This window comes from Aethina tumida, chromosome 1 (genome assembly GCF_024364675.1).
Source record: "Aethina tumida isolate Nest 87 chromosome 1, icAetTumi1.1, whole genome shotgun sequence".
Taxonomy (NCBI): Eukaryota; Metazoa; Arthropoda; class Insecta; order Coleoptera; family Nitidulidae; genus Aethina; species Aethina tumida.
Window position 1 is genome coordinate 59,178,964 of NC_065435.1, and position 19,948 is coordinate 59,198,911.

Consider the following 19,948-nt stretch of genomic DNA (forward strand, 5'->3'; position numbering starts at 1 on the left):
GTATTATATAGTGTAGATCTTTTAAAATGGCTCTCCCAATTTTTTTATCTCTTTTCAATTTTAATGACCAATACCTCCAAAGATAACAAGTATGTACGTTAAAAGTCTCTATGATAATGAAATCACCAACTTACAATTTTTAATTTTATTTATTTATTTATTTATTAGAACATTTTTGAATATAACTCTGGATCTAATTGACAGATGTGGCTAAACAAGCATTCACATTAAAGATAAATAAACATTCTACAACTTTTATATTTAGACCGTTTTGGGCATTAGCATTACAAAAAATTCTGGCTTTTTTTATTTTATTTTTTTATCTTACTCATTGAAAAATTGTGGAGGTATTTTCAGATTCACTATCCATATAAAAATGATTACATTTGAACTAAGCAATATTATTTTTGAAATTATTAATTTTTTGTGGTAATAATCTATCTAAGTCTTAATATTTCTCCAATTCTTAACTTACAGTTGTTGACTATTTCTTATTGTAATAATACATTACAATTTTTTTTAAAATTAAAAAATTGTATTTTTTTGTGACTGTTTTAGGTACCTCATACTATTCTCAATACTGATTTTTAATTTTAAGAAAAATTGCAATGAAAATAAAATTCCTAAGCAAAATATTTTTTGTAGATTTTGTCCTGAAGAATTCAAGAATAAACCACTACCTCACAAATTTAATAATTTCAAAGATTTATTTAAATTAGTACATTTTGTACCTTTTTCTTGAACTTTTTATCAATTTCTCTCCCCTTTACATAGAGGTATATGTAGCATAAAGTCTGATTAATGCTATTGTCAATAAATACGAACGTTTTAAAAATAAACTGATAGAGATAAACTTTTAATTGCTCTTCTCGCAATCGCCTGGGTTTTCACAGATATGACGAGCCCAGTAATTTTAACGACCGGACTTTTCGATTCCGAAATATAAAAACCGCGACCGCGATCGCACATGTTCCCAGGTCGTACTCCGGCAAGATTATAAACAAGCGTTCCGGATCGGGCGGCATTGAGTTACACACGGCGGCCGTACGGTACGATCTATCCGCGGACCCCGGTACGAAAACGGGGGGGACGCGCGGTGTGTACGGAAGGGCGAGGGCCGCATCGGCGTGGCCCCACAAAGGGCCGGGTGACAGGCAGCGCTGCGGAATGCCGCGGCCGCCCGTCTAACTTATGCCTGTCACGTGCTGCCAGCACCACTATCCACTATCTACGCCTGTCCTGTGTGTGCCGCTGTCCTGCTGTCCTGCTGCTGTCCCTTCTGGTTAGCGCAAGAGAGGGGCTTTGCCTTGCCAGCGATCCGCCACCTCGACGGATTTACATTCTGTATGTCCGGCCAACAGTAGCGAGATATGTATTAGAAATGCGCACTTATTTCCAATTTGATCGTAATGATGGCAATCTTGACAAAACTATTAGACACCGGAAAAATGGACTTCTTATGTAACAGTTAGTATGTGGTTAAAATTTGTCGGATAAGTTGCTAAACACCCTGTATACAGTGGGGTCCATTAAAACTGAACAACTTCATAAAATTTTTATGTTTTGTCCGATTTTAACAAATTTAATTTTATTCCATAGATTAAAAAAATAAATTCATATAAATAATGATATTTAATTTTTCTACAAACATGCATGATTTTTTTTGAAATTAGGTATATATCCATTTTAGGAGGTGTTCAGTGGTTTACTTAGAGTTTCTTTAAAAATGTACTAGTATAATTTATTCAATTTTATGTCTAAAAAGTTACCCTGTAGGTTATGGTTTTGAGCCAAAAAACAAGCTTTTATATATAAGTACATATTTTCATGCTTCATGCAATTGAAAAAAAAGTCAAAATCGGATAAAATATAAATTTTATAACGTTGAATCTAATGAGATAGGTGGTCTTGTTGTTATGAAGAAGCTGATTGTATATTCTGTTGAATTAAAAAGCTCGTCTTTGAATAAGTTTTTCATGAACTTCAATTTGTTAGTAGTAGACAGCATTGATCATTTGGCCTTTTAGTAGGTAGCCAATATGTAAAATTCCACCCGCAGTCCACCACACATTCACTGAAATCTTTGTTGGGTTAATTCAAGTACTGTTCTCCCAGATTTATTAGCTTCATATTTTTTGTCTAGTTGTAATCAACCCATATTTTGTTATAAATAACAATACAATCAATGTAAGGCTCAATTGCGTTGTCACAATTATAGGGAATTCATTTATCCAAGATTTTGATAAAGCCTCTTTCTGAGAGTTGATTCATCGCAGTTTAATGACTGGTCTATTTCAAAACATATTGCATGAGGATTTTGCACGAGATATTGCTTAATTTCTTCGATGTTACGGGACGACATTGACGTTGTTCGACTTATATGCAGTCATTGCCACTGTTAAATCAACGAAACTAAAATAATGTCACTTCATCACTTACAGGATCTTCTCCAATCGCAAAATACAATATAGAAAAAAATAAATCGAACAGAAAACATGTAGTTAAATAAGTGCTTTTCAAAATTCTGGATAGACTTCATTAAATGATAAGTAGAGTAAGACGCTTAAGAAAGTCAACAGTTTAACAGTCTAACTATTGTTAAATACTTAGTAGTAATCTTATAATCATTATTCTTTTATGAATATACTGAAAAAAGGAAAATTCATTCTCTTCTTTAATATTAATGTGAGTGAATTTTTTAATGTGAAAAACCCGTAACATAGAGCAGCTCACTAATTTAGTTAAGTGATAAAAATAATAAGGTTGAACTTCAAAAAATAACTGCTTATTTAATTTATTTAACATACAATTTTTTTTCAGTATATATCCAAGTTATGCAATGTCGACAGGCAATTATTAAATATTTTTGGAGCTGAGAAGCAATCTACATATCTGGTCTTAGTAGCCACTAGAAATTTACGGTTTATAGGTGACATTCTAACTTATTGCAAAATAAGAAAGGTGTTTTACAATATCAATTACACTTGGCTAATCGTTGTTGTAAAATAATAAACAATTTGACTATTTTTTTAATCTTTTAATGATTCCAGCTATTTCTGTAATAAATTTAGTTTACTATTATTAAGGTAAATATTAAAGATTTTTTCCCATAAAAATATAGATTTATTTTTACAATAATTTCTAATAAAAAAGACATAAAATTAAAAATAAAATTTAATAAAAGTGTCCAAAAAACGACATATTTTCAAAAATACGAATATGCCACATTAAATTTTAAAAAATAGTATTCTTATTCTCAATATTTTTGGATATTCTTACTACGAAAAACTTACTACTAAGTTAACGAGTACTTTTTGCGTTTTATAATATAAGTTTTTAATTTTATAAATAATTTATAGTGTAAATATTATTTTCCATTTTACTATTCTTGTTTTAAACTTCAAACATCTTTTTATTTAAATTAATAATTATTTTTACTACTAACAAAATTATTTATGGAAATTTATTATCTTAAAAATATTGTTAGTTAATTATTATTATTTAAAATTTTAACCAAAATATTTATATAAAATATGATTTAAAAATGTGTAATTTAATAAATATATATTTTCAGAAATACCAATATGCCTACATTAAATTTCAAAAAGTGCTGTTCTTATGTTCTTAAATTTTTACTACTTAACTACGAAAAATTAATTACTACTATAAAAGTATTGTTTGACCAAAGTTAATATAAACAAGTTAAATTAATTTTATAAATAATTTACAAATTATTGCAGAGTTAATATTTTCCATTTTACATTATTATTTTAAATTATAATAAAATATATTTTTTATTTATAGCTGCAATTTTTTCAACTAACGACATTATTTTTGAAAATGTATTATTTAAATATAATTAATTAATTATTTAATGATTAAAAATTTAAATAAAATATTTATGTAAAGTATTATTTAAACATGTGTACAATATTTAATAAAGATATGTATGAAGAAACACGAGTATGTTTTCATTAAAATTAAAAAATACTATTCTTATGTTCTCGAATTGTTACTACTTAACTGCTAAACTAAAAGTAATGATTGATTAAAGTTAAATTACATTTATAAATTATTTCCAAATTATTGCAGTGTTAATATTTTCTATTTTACATTATAGTTTTAATTTTTAAACATAAGCAAATATATTTTTTATTTTTAGTTGAAATCTGTAAATATTTTTTCAAATAACAAAATTATTTTTGAAAATAATTATTTAAATATTATAAGTTTTAAGATTTAAAGATTGAAAATTAAATCAAAATATTTATATAAAAATATATGATTTAAAAATGATGACAAAGTTTAATAGTTTTCAAAAATATATATATTTTCAGAAACACAAATTTTACTATTATTGTTTTAAATTTTTAACCTAAGCAAATATTTTTTTTTTAATTTGAAAATATATAAAAAAAATATTATTAGTTAATTATTTAAGGATTAAAATCAAAATATTTATATAATTTAAAAAACGTGAACAAAATTTAATTGTATATTTGTTGTTCTTTTTCTTTTACTTTATTTTATTTTTTATACTTTTCCACTAATTTTTTCAACATTCAATGGCAACTTTTTCAAGGAAAACTTTTTAAAACCCCGCAGTCGTTTGATTTGAATTATATTATGTAAATTGAACATTGTCAATGCAGTGTGTTAACCGTTTAAACGTCCAAATTTAGTACTCAAAAACTATATATCACGATTCCTAGAATCGTCCCGTAAATAGCTCCACTATAAATAGTCGATAATCGTGGTGCAATATTATGCAACCACGTTATCAAGAGTGACAAGTCATTGCATATCACATAACCAACAAACATTATTTTATGTAATCATGTAATAATTAATATCGACATTATTAACAATGAGAAATGTCTAAATGACTTATTAAACGCACACGAACGGAAAACTGGTGACTTCAAACGCGTGGCCTTGATATTAAACGACGATTACCGACAGTGTACCGGATCATATTTAAGGTTATGCAAGTCGGTTATACTATCATTTACTAAAAGGGATTCTGTGTACAGTGACTTTAATCAGATTGTAAAAAAATGGCAGGCACAAATTTGGACATTGAGAAGGTTATCATTAGCACTGGAAATATTTTATCTTTGAACGACATTACCAAAAAATCCGGTCAAAATCCAACTGAAGAGGTACGTTATTATTATTATTTGTATAATATTATGAAATATGTGCCTGACTGACGTTTGTTGTTTGTTCTTATTTCCAAAATCAATAGTTAATGGTAAACTAAAAAAATGTTGACACTGCCAAAGAGTATATTGTTTAACAAGTTTTAAATTCATATTTTAATATGAGTGATTTGCCAGTAATTTACGTGTTAATATTAATTATTACTTTATTTACAAATGGATTAATTATGCCTATGTATTATATCATAAATATGTAATTAAACACATGTTTTCAAGTAATCTTGAAATGATTTTAGATTTCATTATTTTTACTTGGACAAAAGTTTCTATTCCCCTTTAATATTTATATTACCATTCATAATTTCCCACTAATTAGTACATTATTAAAAGAATTGCCTAAATAATCAGATTAATAAACAGTCATTAGTAACCATTTCTTATTAGACTCGCAACAAATTATTTATACAACCAAAGATTATATATACCTTATATTATAAGGTGTGTGTTTATACTACAAATTTATTCCAGCTTGTTTACTGCGGTTAGTTTCCTTCCACTTGATAAAATTGTATTTTGAATATTCTAAACCAAGATGATACCAAGAAATCTTGAAATCCAAAATAAATTATTTATTTGTATGAATATGCAGTAATGAATTGCTCATTTCAATAATCAATCAAGATAAAAGGCCACATACGTTACAATACTCCATTTTTATCTAGTTAAAAAAATGGTTTTTATCAATCATTTATCTGCACGTTAATAACATTGAATATGTACATAAGTGGTTTATAAACATTGTTAGGCAGATTACTTTTATATTTTTATGTACTTTTTAAAATGTTCTTGAGATTTTAAGGAAAAATTTAAAATTAAAACAATAATTTTACATTTTTAATACACCTTAGAGGGTTATTTATTTCATATTAACCCCATGTTTATATTATTAAAAATAAATTGCCAATTATGGAGTTTTTCGGATAAGGTTGATACGTATCTCCGAGACACTAAAACAAACAAAAATTGTTAATTCCATTTTTTATATTATATTATGCTAAACTTATAAATAAGTTAAAAAAGAATTTTATTGTGTAAGATGTTTATTGTTCCTGAGATAACTATAAAAATTGTTAATAGAGTTAATAATTATAATAATGTTAATAATAATAATAATAACATAATAACATTCAAGAAGCTAAATATCTATTTTGTATCAAATATTAGAGATAATTAAATAACACATAATTTCTCGTATATTCCATTAATTTATCAGTATTAACATTCAAATAATTCACACATTATTTGAATATTCTTATTGAAATATATTAACAAAAATAAATAAATAAACGAAAAACCAGTTCAGTTGCTTAGTGGTACGCGTTAATGTTATCAGTAGAAAAACAAATTGATGAAATTTGTTTATTCCAAGATATGAACATATTTTTGAGGTGTAATGAAAAAAAAATTAAAATGACTAAAACAAAACATAAAATAACACATATTTAACATATAAAAACTTAAATATACCTTTTTATAGCTGGTGGAAGCCATAAACATTACTATAAAGGAATACCAGAATGGTTCCCCACTAAAACCCAACCCTGATCATTTAATGGTAATCTCTAGACCCAACGATGATCTGTCTATAAAAATGGGCGAACATGACATTTCAGATCTGAAAATCGGACTTAAAATCTTCGTTACCAACAATAACCAGCAACTAACTGTTCAGGCAATTGAAAAGGGTAAGTTTGATATTTGTACGAAAATTAAATATTGATAATAACAATCAATTTTCTTCAGCATTGATAATCTTGAATGTCGCCAGTGTTGATGACGTGATAGTATCGTTCAAGCGCGCAAACGACGTCACCAGAGATGATTTAGATCAAATTAAAACTGTTTGGACCATTTTGGAGAACTACATCAAAAACGAGAAAATTAAGCACATCGGTATTGCAGATGTGGAGGAGGCTACTTTCAGAGCTATATATGACTGGGCCAACATCAAACCCAGCATCATTCAGATTAATCTTGCCACTTGTTGCGTTGTACCTCCTTCATTGCAGGCTTTTTGTAAGGATAAAGAGGTGAAGCTTTTGACCCACAGTGATCCAAGTGGTAAGTAAATGTTTTTTTTTCTTAATATGACCATTATATTATATATATTTTACAGATATTCTCCCTGTGCCATCAATTGAAGGAATCTTTGGAAAGCCATTAGTTTTAAAATGGGCCTTGAGATTCTTGACTCATATTAAATGCAGAGGAGTCTTAACAACAAAGGGTTACCTCCTAAATTTGGACGTTGACTAATGTTTTAACTGCGTCAAGATTGTTTTTATTGTTCAATCAGTATTGGGTACATTTATGTATTTTTTTAACTAAGGTACATTCCGAAGTGCTTTGTAAATGATAATTCATCAAAATTGTTTTACACATGTACATATTTATAGTTTTACACGGATTATTTATACATCAGTTGGTGTTAGTGTTTAGAAAATTTTATATTTAACACAAATACACACTTATTTATACATTATTAAGTTGATGTGTTTTATTTCATGATTTTTCTTTAAATATGCAGATGCAAGAAATTAATGCACTATCTATTATTTCTAAAATAAAAAGTTTTATCAAAGTAAATAACAAACTATATTTATAGTATTTTAAAACGTGATGAGTTTTCAAACTTTTGTTTTGTTAGTGATTCCCGCAGGAAAATCGAAAGATTTGGAGTCTCGTACATCAATTTTGCAAAATTTACAATAGTATGTGGAAACTGGTGATCACATCAAAAGACTAGAATAGGGCAGACATCGTGTTACAGCTCCTGTCCAAGATCTTTTTTTTAAATTTGAAGATGACAGTTAAACCACAAGAATGTTAGACTTGTAGTTGGAAAACGTAGGAGGTTCGAATAAGTATTGAATCAATTCTACAATGTTTTGGGGAAGATAATTTATAACCCTGATCAGATTCTCTTTATGGATGAGTCTACATTTTGCTTTTAGAACTAATATAGTGCATACATTTCTTGGAGAATATTATATATTTGATTTTTATTTCTTATTTAATTCTAATATCTTGCGTTTGTGAACTAAAAAGTAGTTTAAATAATATGTAGTACAATTATACGAGGTATGAGCAGATTGCCAAAAATCGATTTTTCTTTAAAAAAATTTGAAATACTTGGTGTAATATAATAATTTATATGATGAATACTGTCTAGAACTTCTTGAAATACCCTATATTGGAATAAATAAAATAAAAAAATTAAAATGGTATTTTAAAAAAAAAGCTGATGGTCATCAAACTTTCAAGTGAAAATCTCTGTCTATTTCTTTTACAACACTTTTAGGTGTTAAACATTTTTTATTCTAATAACATATAATTAAATGGACAAATAATTAAATTAGAACAATATAAAAAACCAACCATTTAACATCCCCTCGTAGGCTAGTGAATTTCCTTAACCACTCGTATAGTATAATGCATTACCAACTGTATTTTTAGTACCAACTGACAAACAGATTAAATTTGAATATATTTTTAGCAATATAAATTTATCAAACCGATGCATGAGTGAATAAATGACTTAATTTATTAGTCATTAACTAACGAACAATAGTGCTTAGTCATTTCCGATAAAAACTGCATATTTATATTACGCACGGTTATGTTATTACCCCATTAACAAGCTGTCAAACCGCAAATCTCACGATAACACTCAAACCTTTCATACGAATTTTCTAATTAAAACTAAAATGACTGTAGATGTGCCTGGATTTATTTACGCTGGGGCTGTAGCTGCTGGAGGAATATTAGGTTATTATAGAGCAGGTAAGTTATAAATATTTAGCTGAGGCAAAATACTACTTCGACATGGGTTTCCTGACATGTCACTCATTAAAATTTTAGGCTCAATTCCTTCACTGGCAGCAGGTCTACTGTTCGGCAGTGCTTTGGCTTATGGTGCCTACCAAGTATCACAGGATCCCTCCAATTATTCCATGCAGCTCGCAACAAGTTCAATCTTGGCCGGTGTCATGGGCTATCGCTTCTACAACTCAGGCAAGATAATGCCTGCTGGTGTTGTTTGCTTGCTCTCAGTTGCAATGATTGCCAGGATAGGTGTTAAAGCTGCAGGTTTGACTGGTTCCAAAGTAACCAGTACATAGGCACATCTTGAAGAATATAAGTACAAAGTTGCCAAATGTTGTTTTAACATGCTGCATGACCTGAGAAATATGTACTCTGTCTTCTTTTTGTAGTCTTCCTTGTTTAAGGCTTTTTATTGGTTAATGGTATTAATATCATTTGTATTATTGATTATACATCTGTATTGTATATTGTTCATTGTTAATTAAAATGTATAAATAAAACATATAGTTTTATGAATTGTTTCTATATCCTTTGATAAATTAATTATGAAATTGTATTTATTTATGTTTCTTTAGATTGTTTTTATACTGATACTATTTATAATTTTATTATCTTGCTTATTTTATTCTTATGATTTCTTATTTATACTTGATCTGATCAATTTACTAATGAATATAGCAATTAAATCTTAATATTTTTTAGCTAATTAATATAAACAATTTATTACATTACCACATAATAATGATGTAACATTGAACAAGAAATCTTATAGGATTGTGGTTCTTCGCAAAATACATTGGAGTAATAATATTTAAATGTACATTAACACATTAATATTTACATTCATGTTATTCAGACATTTTTACGTACCATATATATTATAGTAATATTTTTGTGTGTATATTTAACTTATTTATTTTATTTTTTGTATATAGATAGGTATAGTTAATATTTTCAATATAAAAACTTAATAATTAGGAAATTCTTAGTCTGATATTGTTTCTCATAGTTGGATATAATAAGGTTATTAATAGACGATATACTGAAAACGTCCTGAATGGATCAATATTGTGATTTGAAGTTGAATCACTCGCAGCACGTTCATAAGTGTTTAAATAACCTTATTATATATAGTAAAAATTTAATCAATATTAAATTATACTGTCTTTTTCTTATATATGATGGAAGCCCCACATAATTCCATTCGTGGACGCTTAAAATACTATGTTTTGTATAAATGTTTGCATAAATAATGAAATATACAAAGACACATAAGATTCCAGTAGCAGTACTTAGCCATTCTACCCACATCTTACATAATATTCTGTGCTTTATTATTAGTAATATTGGTTGTTCGTAAATTAGTAATTATAATTACTTAATTAATGTTTAAATGTATTCAACTGAAGTAATGGTCGAAAATTTGCAGACATGACTTAGTTAGAAAAACGGGGAAGAAAAATGAATTTGAATTTATCTATTAAAAGAAGGCTTAAATTATCATTATACCTATACAAAAATTGTTTGTGTTATGACTATCAAAATTGAAAAAAATGTAATAATTTTATATTTTTTATATTTTCAATTTTGTTGAACATTTCTGAACTGAATAATGAACATATTATAAATTATTATAGTATAAATTAATAATGTCTTTCACAGTCTTTTTGAGTTTTTAAATTTTTTTAATATAATTATAATTAAATTTATATTTATTATAATTTATATATAATATACAATTTTTTATAATTTGTAAGAAGTTCTGCAAAATTCGTCTTGTACAAGATGATTTGAAAACATGGAGAAATCTATATAGGGCTGAATGAAAAGAATACTCTTTTGTAAGACTGAAGTTTGTTTATTTTTTGTAAGTTGAGGAAGGAATTTTGAACATATAAATATTAAAACAGCTTTTTATTTGAACCTAGTTTAATATTTTGTAGACATTATTTGGATATAGATACCGAAAGTCATAAATATTCCATTATTTGCACCATCGGCTTATATTTAGAATATTTATGGGAACAATCTTTATTTTTCAGAACCTCTAAATAACCTATATCCTTTAGACTCGCTCAAATCCTAGTTCCAATGTGAAATGTACAGAGAGAATAAATAAGGCAACAATACATTTATGTATTTATCTTTATTAATATTACGTAAATATAAACTTGAACATTAAAAAATTAATGTTATTCATTCTTACAGTAGATTGCAAATGATCTGTATTTTACACAAAACATCATTTAAAAGTACTATCACATTTCTATAATTTTTAAAAGATTTTAAGTTACAATAATATTTCTAAAATATAATTCAAACTGCTACAGAACTTTTAAACAATAAACATAACATATTACCTCGTGGATAATAAGTCACAAGTATCGAATCTATTAAAAGTAAAAAAGTGCCACAGCAGTTTGGAAATGTTGCCAGAACATTTCTTATAAAATAAAAATCATAAAATGTGTCTTTTAATGCATTCAAAGTACAATTTTTCTTTACAAAATTTTACACTACCTATTACAAAATACATTCCACTTAGTTTACTTCGTAGGTTTAGGAACTTAACTAATATTACCGGGCGTTTTGTTGATTGTAATCGCTAATTGCACGTGTGTTTTTAAATAAAAAATCTATCTATCATTTCTATAAAAATAAATTCATTTATATTTGTCTAAATATTGTTACATTCTTGGCAGTTTTTAATAACCTTACGTATGTACAGATGTAGTAACCTAGCTATTATGCAAGATGAAGTTATGCGTGTATTTGTCATGGCAGCTTTAAATTTGACAACACAAAACATATTACATAATATCTGCGTGTATCTAAAAAAATTACTGTCCAGATTCACGATTATCACTACGATTGTCCATTCACTTAAGTAGTCTTTCATCGAAGGCACCAGTGGCACCCCCAAACTAAATCACAACCGATCATTCGTTGATGCATACGGCTCTAACTCCTTAAAATGATTAAAATGAAGAGCAAGTCTACTCCTAAGTGCGGTGATGATTATTCAGCTGTAAAAATAAAGATCAGTTAATTTTTTGAATACGTTTAACAATATCAGATAAATGTGAAGAATGTTGAGTGGAAGAGTATGCCTGAAAATATGTAATATTTTTTAACATGTGTTATAGATAATATAAATACTAAACGCAATTTGAAAATTTACTTTTACGTAACTTATTTGAAGAGCAAATTCTCAAATTGCATCAAAATGTATGTAGAATAAGTAGGGAAGGCGTAGAGGAATGTTGTATGTATACGAGTGGTTATGTATAGAGTAAGTGGTAGTTTGATGGGTCTGGTAGTAAAAAGTCATAACATTCAAATGGGACATGCATCTTGGACGATCGCTTATACCTATAGTAGGAACAAACGACAACATGGTGGAAGAAGAAAATCACGATTACGGGAAAAGTAGAGATAACAAATATGTTCCCAAAAAGTATTTATAATCTCAATTATCATGCAAATGTAAATACTTCATGGAAATAAATTTAGTAAAACGTTGAGTATAGTTTTATAAATATGAGATTGGTCAGTATGTCTCATATTGCTTGGAAGAATCGTTAACTACTCGATGTGAAGAGAATCGGCTTGTTTAGATGTCAAGAATGTTTTTAGTACAAAACTACATTGACAGAAGAGTCATGCTTCGATTTTGTGATCATCATCGTTCGTCTTACCCTATTGGTTTTGTTCAAAGTCTTCCTACGGTAACATTTCTTACATTGCTACTGTCGCTATAATAGCTCGCTGCATTATAGGATCTTTTGAGGTAGTTATTGTTTATGTTATCGTTGTAATTTAAACTATAGGGGTTTTTGGTGGTTTGCTTGCCGAAATCGGCAAAATCGTAAGGGCTTTTCGTCGTCTGTCTTCGCACATTAAAGTAATTGCCTACATAAGGATTGGACGTTGATTGAGTGGGCGAATAAGGATTTTGGGTGGTGTAATAGTTGTTTGTGTACGGTTTTTGTGTTGTGTATTCTTTACCAAAGTTGTGGAAGTCATAGGGGGACTTGGTGGTTGAAATTGAAAAGTAATTGAACGGCTTGAAGGTGTAAGACTTTGTCGTGTAGTAAGGATTTTGAGTGGTGGTTGTTGTAGTGGTAGTGGTGGAGTAATAGTCTTGGCTGTAATAAGGATTATCGTTTTGATTGTATTGATTGTAATTGTAAGGGTTGTAGGGACTTTGTGTGCTGTAGTCTTGATAATTATTGTAATATTTTGGTGCTTCAGGTGTAATTTCTTCGTCTTCATCGTGGAACCTGTTCAAAGTGTAATTTTGATTAATGTATGTTTTCTGCATTAAACTAACATATTTGGTACACAAATAAGTATTGTGGATTATGAATTTGATTAGTTGGTTTTAAAACAGAGTTTCCCTCATTGATCAAACGCAATGAGCGAGTTTTTAGGCTGAAAGAAAACGGCATATTCATGTTCTTTAAAGCAATGTATTGTTATAAGCAACTACAAATGTTATTTAAAATAATTGTTATTTTATTAAAAATTGCAAAGTTAGAATATGGCAGTTAATTATACTATGCAGTTTTTATATATAAATTGGTGTTGTTAGTATCAAAAATTCCTTTTCTAAATGAAAGTTTAGTTTATATTATACTATTCGAGGTAGTTATTGTATTAAACCTACAATTTAGTATTCATTCAATAAGAAACAACAAGAGCCTAATTGTTAAAGTAATTCAGGTACATCGTGGACAGGTTATCTTGTTGTATTATTTAAGTTCCAACATTTGACTTTTGTATTCTAACTTTGCTAATTGTTAAAATGCCTAAATTTACGTTTTCGCACAAGTATTATTATAATATAATTTTCAGTAAAGCACATTTATAAAATGCAAATTTAGTTAGAAAAAGCCGTGTCCATAAAAAGTCGGGAATGTAAATGACGTATAATAATCATCATTGCTTCCGAAAAACCTAAAACAAACACATTCCAAACGTAAAAATCCAAATTCTACTGTTACATGTACAAGACTGTCCTGGAAGCCTTGTTTAATTATGTCTCCTGTTCAAAACCAACTAAATCAAATTGTAATTGGCATAATGCTGTGGAGTGTATGTTTAAAATACAATAAATGTAACTCATATTAAAAGTTGAACTTACAGTGGCCGTCCTTGGTTTCCATTTCTTATGTATGTAGGAGTATTCTGCGTGTAATCTGGGATAATATTCTCGTGTTCTGCTACACATCTGCCATTTAAACAATACTAGAATGGAAGAAAGAAATGCATAAGTAACTGTTACAACAAAATTGTATTAACACAATATTATTTTACGTACTTGTCCATCTCCACAAGGCGATCCTTCAGCTGCAGGTCTGTAGGCTACACAGTAGCCACTACCTGCGTCGAAACAGAAGAGTTGGGCACAAACTCTATCGTCTTTCTAAAATTACCAAATAATGATAATGTTAATAACATTGTTTTCTAATGTTCAATAACATATTAATGAATTTAGTGAATTTTACTTACGAAGCAAGCGCTCGTTCCTCGATCTCGTCTGCACTGAGCATCTAAACTGAGCAGTTTTCCTGGCAACACTCTGGGCAAGCTTTCGTCTTCGTGTGGAGAGTTGAATAGACACGTGGCAGTATCCCCGCTATAAAATATATGTATTATTTAACATGTTTTTATGGTGTTATCGAAGGGTTACTTTAAGAAGTGATGGAAGCTGGCAATACTACAAGATGACCATCTGAAACCCCTCTCGGTGTGCCTCAAATCAGACATGATAAACCCGTCGGTCCATTGGCACTTTTCCGCTCCTGGTCCGCCTAAGTAAGATGGTGGAGGACTTCCGTCATGAACAGCACCCAATCTAGAAGATTCAAGTTAGTTTTCAATAAAACACTACCGTTAAATTAGCTTACAAGTGACCAACTTCGTGAGCAGCTACAATGATACCGCTGAAACCGCCAGTGTCTTCAATGATGGCGACTGAGTTTACCTTTTCTAATCTCTTGTTGACCACACAGGCACCGCCAACATACGCAAATCCTAAGGCAACATTTATGTGTTGTCTAATTATGTACAAACAGCGGTTTTTCCCCCTTCACCTATAAAAGCGTTTTATCACCCATCACCGAGAGGGTCAAAGAATCGTGCACGATTTGATAACTAGCAGGTTTAATGCTCGTGTGCCATAGATAAGGAAATAGATGTGAAACTGATTGTTTTTGTCAATTTCATTGTTCACATCTGCTTACTGTCCTTTTAGCTTAAAATGTTCCTACAGAAATAGACTTATTTGTAGCTATTATTCTTTGTAGCTTTAAAAGAGCATGTAGCATGTATTCTGTCTGATCAGAAATTAAAAAATATTAAAGTTTGTCTTAAATTTAAAGAAATTCATCGAAGTATAAATAAGAACTGTTTCAGTTCAATTACCATTTCTGTAGAATCATTATCATTTCAATGTTATTTTTTTATGATGAGTTAAAATGTTAATTTAACACTGAATTAATATATTAATGCATATTTAGCTTAATTACATGATATGTGTTGGTTTAATTCGTTAAACATGCAAGACAATAATTTATATTAGATATTTTAAAATCGTCCTCCAAGTTATTGATATTTAATATATGTTTTACCATTGACATTAGTTGTGTAGAACTACAAATTATATTATTTCGTCGATCCAAGGGGTGTTAGTTGTCCCGCATGCATCGAGTATAGTAGAGAGTGTACGCAGTATATTGGAAGTATATCAAATTAAGGTTCGAATGTGCAGTTCTTTTTACAACATAGGCAAAATCGAATATTATAATGTGTGAATGTGTCATGTAATTTGGTACTGGACTTCCGAACGAAGGTGTGATTGATAAATTTTGTGTACCCAGGGCGTTTATAATATTCGACTTTCTCGTGAAACGTGCTGAACTATCAAACTAATAGATACATATGTAATGGGCCAACAACTACAATAATAGTGTAGAAATAGAAATAGGACTTGTAGTTCGGAAGAAACGTGCTGTTCAATTGTCGTGATTTCAATACCTGCAGTGCCCCTATTGCATACGTCATTGGGGTAAGATCTTCTGCACATGTCTAGTCTGTAAAAAATAACACACCCCTGTCATTGTGGATTCCCATAAAGGGTGTCTCAACCCAATAAAAAAAATAAACATAAATAAAAAAATCTGTGTGATCTGTGGGTGGTGTTGATGGTTTGTTGATACGCGGGCTCTGCGATGAATTCGGTTGCTATCTAGAATTTGAAGTTGTGTAAAACAATTGATGTTGAATCTATGGTAACGAAAGTTTACTTTATTAACAAACGTTTTAGGTATTTCATTTAGGTACTTCTATCCATACAAGAAACATCGTTCCTGACTAGGTGAGTTCAAATTCTAGATTTATTGCTATGTTAGAATAAGTTTAGTAGTTCTTGCCTTAGTAAACGCTTAGTATTCGTTGCGCGAATTAGTAACTAGCTGGATTATGTACAGGCTTAGGATTAATTAGGTAAAAAAAAATTATGTAGGGCAGGGCATTACCGGCTGTTCCCTTTGTGCAGCGTCCACCTTTTCTACGGCGGCACATGTCGTATCTATAAAATGGATTAATAAAAAGATGGTGTATTAGAAAAGAGGTAAAATTAAAAGAAAATCAGATAGAAACGTCATGTGTCTTGTCCGTGTCTAACAAAAGGATTTAACTTGGTGAATATTTCATTAATTTTAAAGGTAATTTAGGGGAACAACTATATGAGTTATGGCATTTAACTGTGTTGGTCGTGATTTCGGTCCTGTCGTCTTAATTTAGTGTAGTTAGTTCTTGTAATTTAAAGTATATTACAAATTGAAATATAGTCCTCGGTAGAAGTGAAAATAAATTGATGAAACTGATACAATTTACAAAGTTGAAGTCCATGCTGGCTGAAATAAAAACGCACATTAAACAAATACAACAAAACTAAATAACAAAAGTCCCTTAAATTTCTCTTGTTATTCATTTTTGTTGTGCAGTTAGGAGATACTTACTTGGTAATAGCTACGGCAATATCGTAAACGGGCAGTCTTCTTTCTCTGAATAAATATTTTCCCATGTCTGTTAATGCTGCTGCAGAATCTATCGCGTCCCTTCCCACTCTATTTCTCTCTAAATATGGTGTAGCATCTCTTCCCTAAAATTGTGATTTAACAATTTATATATTTTTATAGGGATTAAAATGGAAGCTGAAAGAGACCAGAATATTCTCAATGCGGAGCAAGAACCGTGCTCCGATAATGAGTTGGAGCAGAAATACGAAATAGCCCATGGTGACGATTCTGTATCCGAAGAAGGCCTCGGTAAGAAATCTTAAGGTAAAGTGTATTTTATAAAACATGACATTTTACAGATGACACTGTGGAAGAACAGAGTCCGGATCCGTCTGAACAAGGAGCAACAGACAATATGCTTCTTTCTGAAGCCGAATTACCAGGAGCTAGCAATTTGAAGAAACTCGAAAAGGATATTAAAAAAATCGTGAAGAGTTACATGAAAACTATGATCAGAGAAAGTCCATTTCACGATATGGAACTGATATATCCCAGGAAGAAGGTTAAAGTTGAAGAGTTGCCTGAACCATATGACGAATGCAATCAAGATGGGGAGAAAGATCCCACCTTGGAGGATTCTCTAGAGGAGACGTTGGATTAGAAATTAATGAAGATGCGAATTTCACCTTACAAAAATAAAAAAAGATGTAAATTTTTTTACGTAACCTAATAATAAAACCATTATGATATAAGATTAAGATATAAAAAGTTATAAGCATCTTGTTCGTTAAAAATTTTAATGTAGATTCTAATTACTTACCCGAATAAACGCCATTACAGAGCAAAAAATTCTTTTATTGAAGTACTGATACTCCAAAAATTATTTTAATTCATATATCAATGTGTCATATTGTTTTCTATAGTTGGGCTTTGTATATTCTTGTGTGTTACGCAATCGATGGTTAAGTGTCATCTGTCACATTTCATATTGTACAACTTTCACTACTGTTTTTATATAAAATACAAATAATTAGATTTTTTTATCGTGTACAAATGAACAAATTCTGCAAATCTGATTAGAGAGCAAGGAAGGAAGTGAATGATTAATCTAATTGTTAAGAAACATCTGTCACTAGTAGTGTTTTCTATTTATCGTAACATCGGAAATGATTAATTTTGGATTATATTCATAATGTTTAGTAAATATCATTTACGGATATTACTTATCTACGTATTTTTGGAAAAATTGAATTAAAAATGATAACTAACATTTAGGCTGGGTGTAATAAACGCAATTTAAAACTAGTTACTCAAAAATATACAATATATAAGTACACTTACCCTACTAATAATTATTCCTGCAATGGATATTCTAACTTTTGGACCCTTGAGCAATTTGTATCTAAGATCGACACCGTTCCAGAATGATACAAAGTATCTTTTAATTTGCAAATTATCCCCGCCGTGTAATCTATACCCGTCATAATCAACAATTACTAAAATTTCTGGATAAATTGTATAAGGTGCTTCTCTTTTACTTCTAGACTTCTTCGCAGCATTCTCGGCATTTCTTTTATAGCGTTTGGATATGTGATCAGGTTCCATGAACGCTACAAAAACCCGTTTAATAATCAGAATCTATGAAAATTCTCTAAAACTAACCATAATCACTCATGCTGTCGTCTTCAACAGGCTTCTTTTTGTAAACGATGTGATGCACGCGTTTATTTCTGTTTATAGGCAAGCCTGTATCGATAGCGACTTCCGAACTAAGTTCTCCATCTGCGTCCAAGAACATCTCATCATCGTAACTAGAATCTTTGCCCTTGCCAGATTTTTTAACCACGGGTCGGAGCCTTGAAGGGATTGGCCTGATCACTAGGTGGGAACCGATGCTTCCTTCCTGCAACAACAACATTTATGTGAGTATAATTAATAATTATTTAATAATGGTTTTGAATAATAAAAATAACTGGGAATAAATTATTAATACACGTAACAATTTTTTATATGTGTCAAGCAACCAACAATACGTTTTATGTATTGTGATTGCCTATTGTAGCACTATGAAAAGAAGCACCCTCTACATTACAACGTATTAACTTTTTTATTAGATAGTAGTTGGGATACATTCTACTATAACCAATTCAAATTTATTTATTATAATTATTTAAATTTAAGGAATTAAACGCGACAACTGAAGCGTATAGCAACAGCCAAAACTAAAATTTCCTTCCTGAAACTCAATCAGTTCATTATGCGTGGGTATATTAGTTACATTAGAAAGTCCACATACTATACATGTTCATTGTGTGTTTAATTACGACACTGCAGGCATTTAAATTAGATCTGTTACACTTGTGTTATTTAACATTGAAACTGCCGTTAGATAAGTCTGGAATACAAGGGGCAAAATTTACCGTTGTAAATTAATTGAATCAGGCAAATCCAAATCCATTAACTTAATTAATGCATGTATGTTAAAGAATTAATATTAATATTTTAAAAGCGAATCTAAAATATGTTTACGACGCATTCTTCTCCTTCTGGTTATCTCGTTTGTTTTAAGATCATATGCGAATTAATATTAATAAATCTTTCAGTTTTTATAACAACAAATGGAGATGTTATCAAATGCTAAATGTCAATGTTAGTTTGATGAAAGGCCAATTAGCTTGTAAGATAAAAGATTATCAGAAAAAAGTGGAATCGTAAAAATAATTTTAGTGTTATTAATTTGATATTTACACTCACTTGTTATTCCATTTTTTTATAATGCGATTTACACGTTTTATTTGTTTTATTTTCCAATTCAATCGTAATAATGGATCGACTTAATAAATACAGTGTTTTAAACGCGGATTAAAATTTGCC

The 19,948-nt window shown here is 29.5% G+C and overlaps 4 protein-coding genes across 8 annotated transcripts in view; 3 read left to right on the top strand and 1 right to left on the bottom strand.

Moving 5' to 3' along the window:
- Positions 1-4,856: 4,856 nt before the first annotated feature.
- On the top strand, positions 4,857-7,708 carry LOC109608483 (glutamate--cysteine ligase regulatory subunit). Its single transcript, XM_020024924.2, has 4 exons — positions 4,857-5,162; positions 6,700-6,907; positions 6,966-7,283; positions 7,339-7,708. Exons 1-4 carry the CDS (start codon positions 5,058-5,060, stop codon positions 7,476-7,478), a joined length of 771 nt encoding a protein of 256 aa, XP_019880483.2. The 5' UTR covers positions 4,857-5,057; the 3' UTR covers positions 7,479-7,708.
- Positions 7,709-8,746: 1,038 nt separating this feature from the next.
- Positions 8,747-9,559, top strand: LOC109608493 (transmembrane protein 14C). The gene is made up of 2 exons (XM_020024935.2): positions 8,747-9,005; positions 9,084-9,559. The coding sequence occupies exons 1-2, from the start codon at positions 8,930-8,932 to the stop codon at positions 9,341-9,343; spliced, it is 336 nt and encodes a 111-aa protein (XP_019880494.1). The 5' UTR covers positions 8,747-8,929; the 3' UTR covers positions 9,344-9,559.
- A 2,129-nt stretch (positions 9,560-11,688) lies between these two features.
- LOC109608467 (A disintegrin and metalloproteinase with thrombospondin motifs 16) overlaps positions 11,689-19,948 on the bottom strand; it is an 84,548-nt gene continuing 76,288 nt past the window's right edge. The window contains exons 6-16 of one of the 4 annotated variants that reach the window (XM_049970724.1): positions 18,737-18,977; positions 18,416-18,684; positions 17,075-17,217; positions 16,089-16,144; positions 14,960-15,086; positions 14,743-14,907; positions 14,562-14,688; positions 14,371-14,475; positions 14,194-14,297; positions 12,746-13,330; positions 11,689-12,073 (exon numbers count right to left, since the gene is read on the bottom strand). In XM_049970724.1, coding sequence (XP_049826681.1) covers positions 12,760-13,330; positions 14,194-14,297; positions 14,371-14,475; positions 14,562-14,688; positions 14,743-14,907; positions 14,960-15,086; positions 16,089-16,144; positions 17,075-17,217; positions 18,416-18,684; positions 18,737-18,977 — 1,908 coding nt within the window. In that variant the 3' untranslated portion in view covers positions 11,689-12,073; positions 12,746-12,759. The other 3 variants (XM_049970725.1, XM_049970727.1, XM_049970726.1) reach the window with 3 other exon arrangements.
- LOC109608517 (uncharacterized) lies at positions 16,006-17,923 on the top strand. 2 transcript variants are annotated; one of them, XM_020024955.2, is made up of 3 exons: positions 16,006-16,428; positions 17,255-17,383; positions 17,434-17,923. In XM_020024955.2, the coding sequence occupies exons 2-3, from the start codon at positions 17,263-17,265 to the stop codon at positions 17,733-17,735; spliced, it is 423 nt and encodes a 140-aa protein (XP_019880514.1). In that variant the 5' UTR covers positions 16,006-16,428; positions 17,255-17,262; the 3' UTR covers positions 17,736-17,923. The 2 variants fall into 2 exon arrangements, with proteins under 2 accessions (XP_019880514.1, XP_049826691.1); XM_049970734.1 differs by lacking the exon at positions 16,006-16,428 and adding an exon at positions 16,692-16,777.

Coding starts and splice junctions, on each gene's coding strand:
- LOC109608483 (XM_020024924.2), top strand. CDS start 5,058: ATGGCAGGCACAAATTTGGACATTGAGAAGGTTATCATTAGCACTGGA. Junction 5,163..6,699: donor GTCAAAATCCAACTGAAGAG/GTACGTTATTAT, acceptor ACCTTTTTATAG/CTGGTGGAAGCCATAAACAT. Junction 6,908..6,965: donor TGTTCAGGCAATTGAAAAGG/GTAAGTTTGATA, acceptor AATTTTCTTCAG/CATTGATAATCTTGAATGTC.
- LOC109608493 (XM_020024935.2), top strand. CDS start 8,930: ATGACTGTAGATGTGCCTGGATTTATTTACGCTGGGGCTGTAGCTGCT. Junction 9,006..9,083: donor ATTAGGTTATTATAGAGCAG/GTAAGTTATAAA, acceptor TTAAAATTTTAG/GCTCAATTCCTTCACTGGCA.
- LOC109608517 (XM_020024955.2), top strand. CDS start 17,263: ATGGAAGCTGAAAGAGACCAGAATATTCTCAATGCGGAGCAAGAACCG. Junction 17,384..17,433: donor TGTATCCGAAGAAGGCCTCG/GTAAGAAATCTT, acceptor GACATTTTACAG/ATGACACTGTGGAAGAACAG.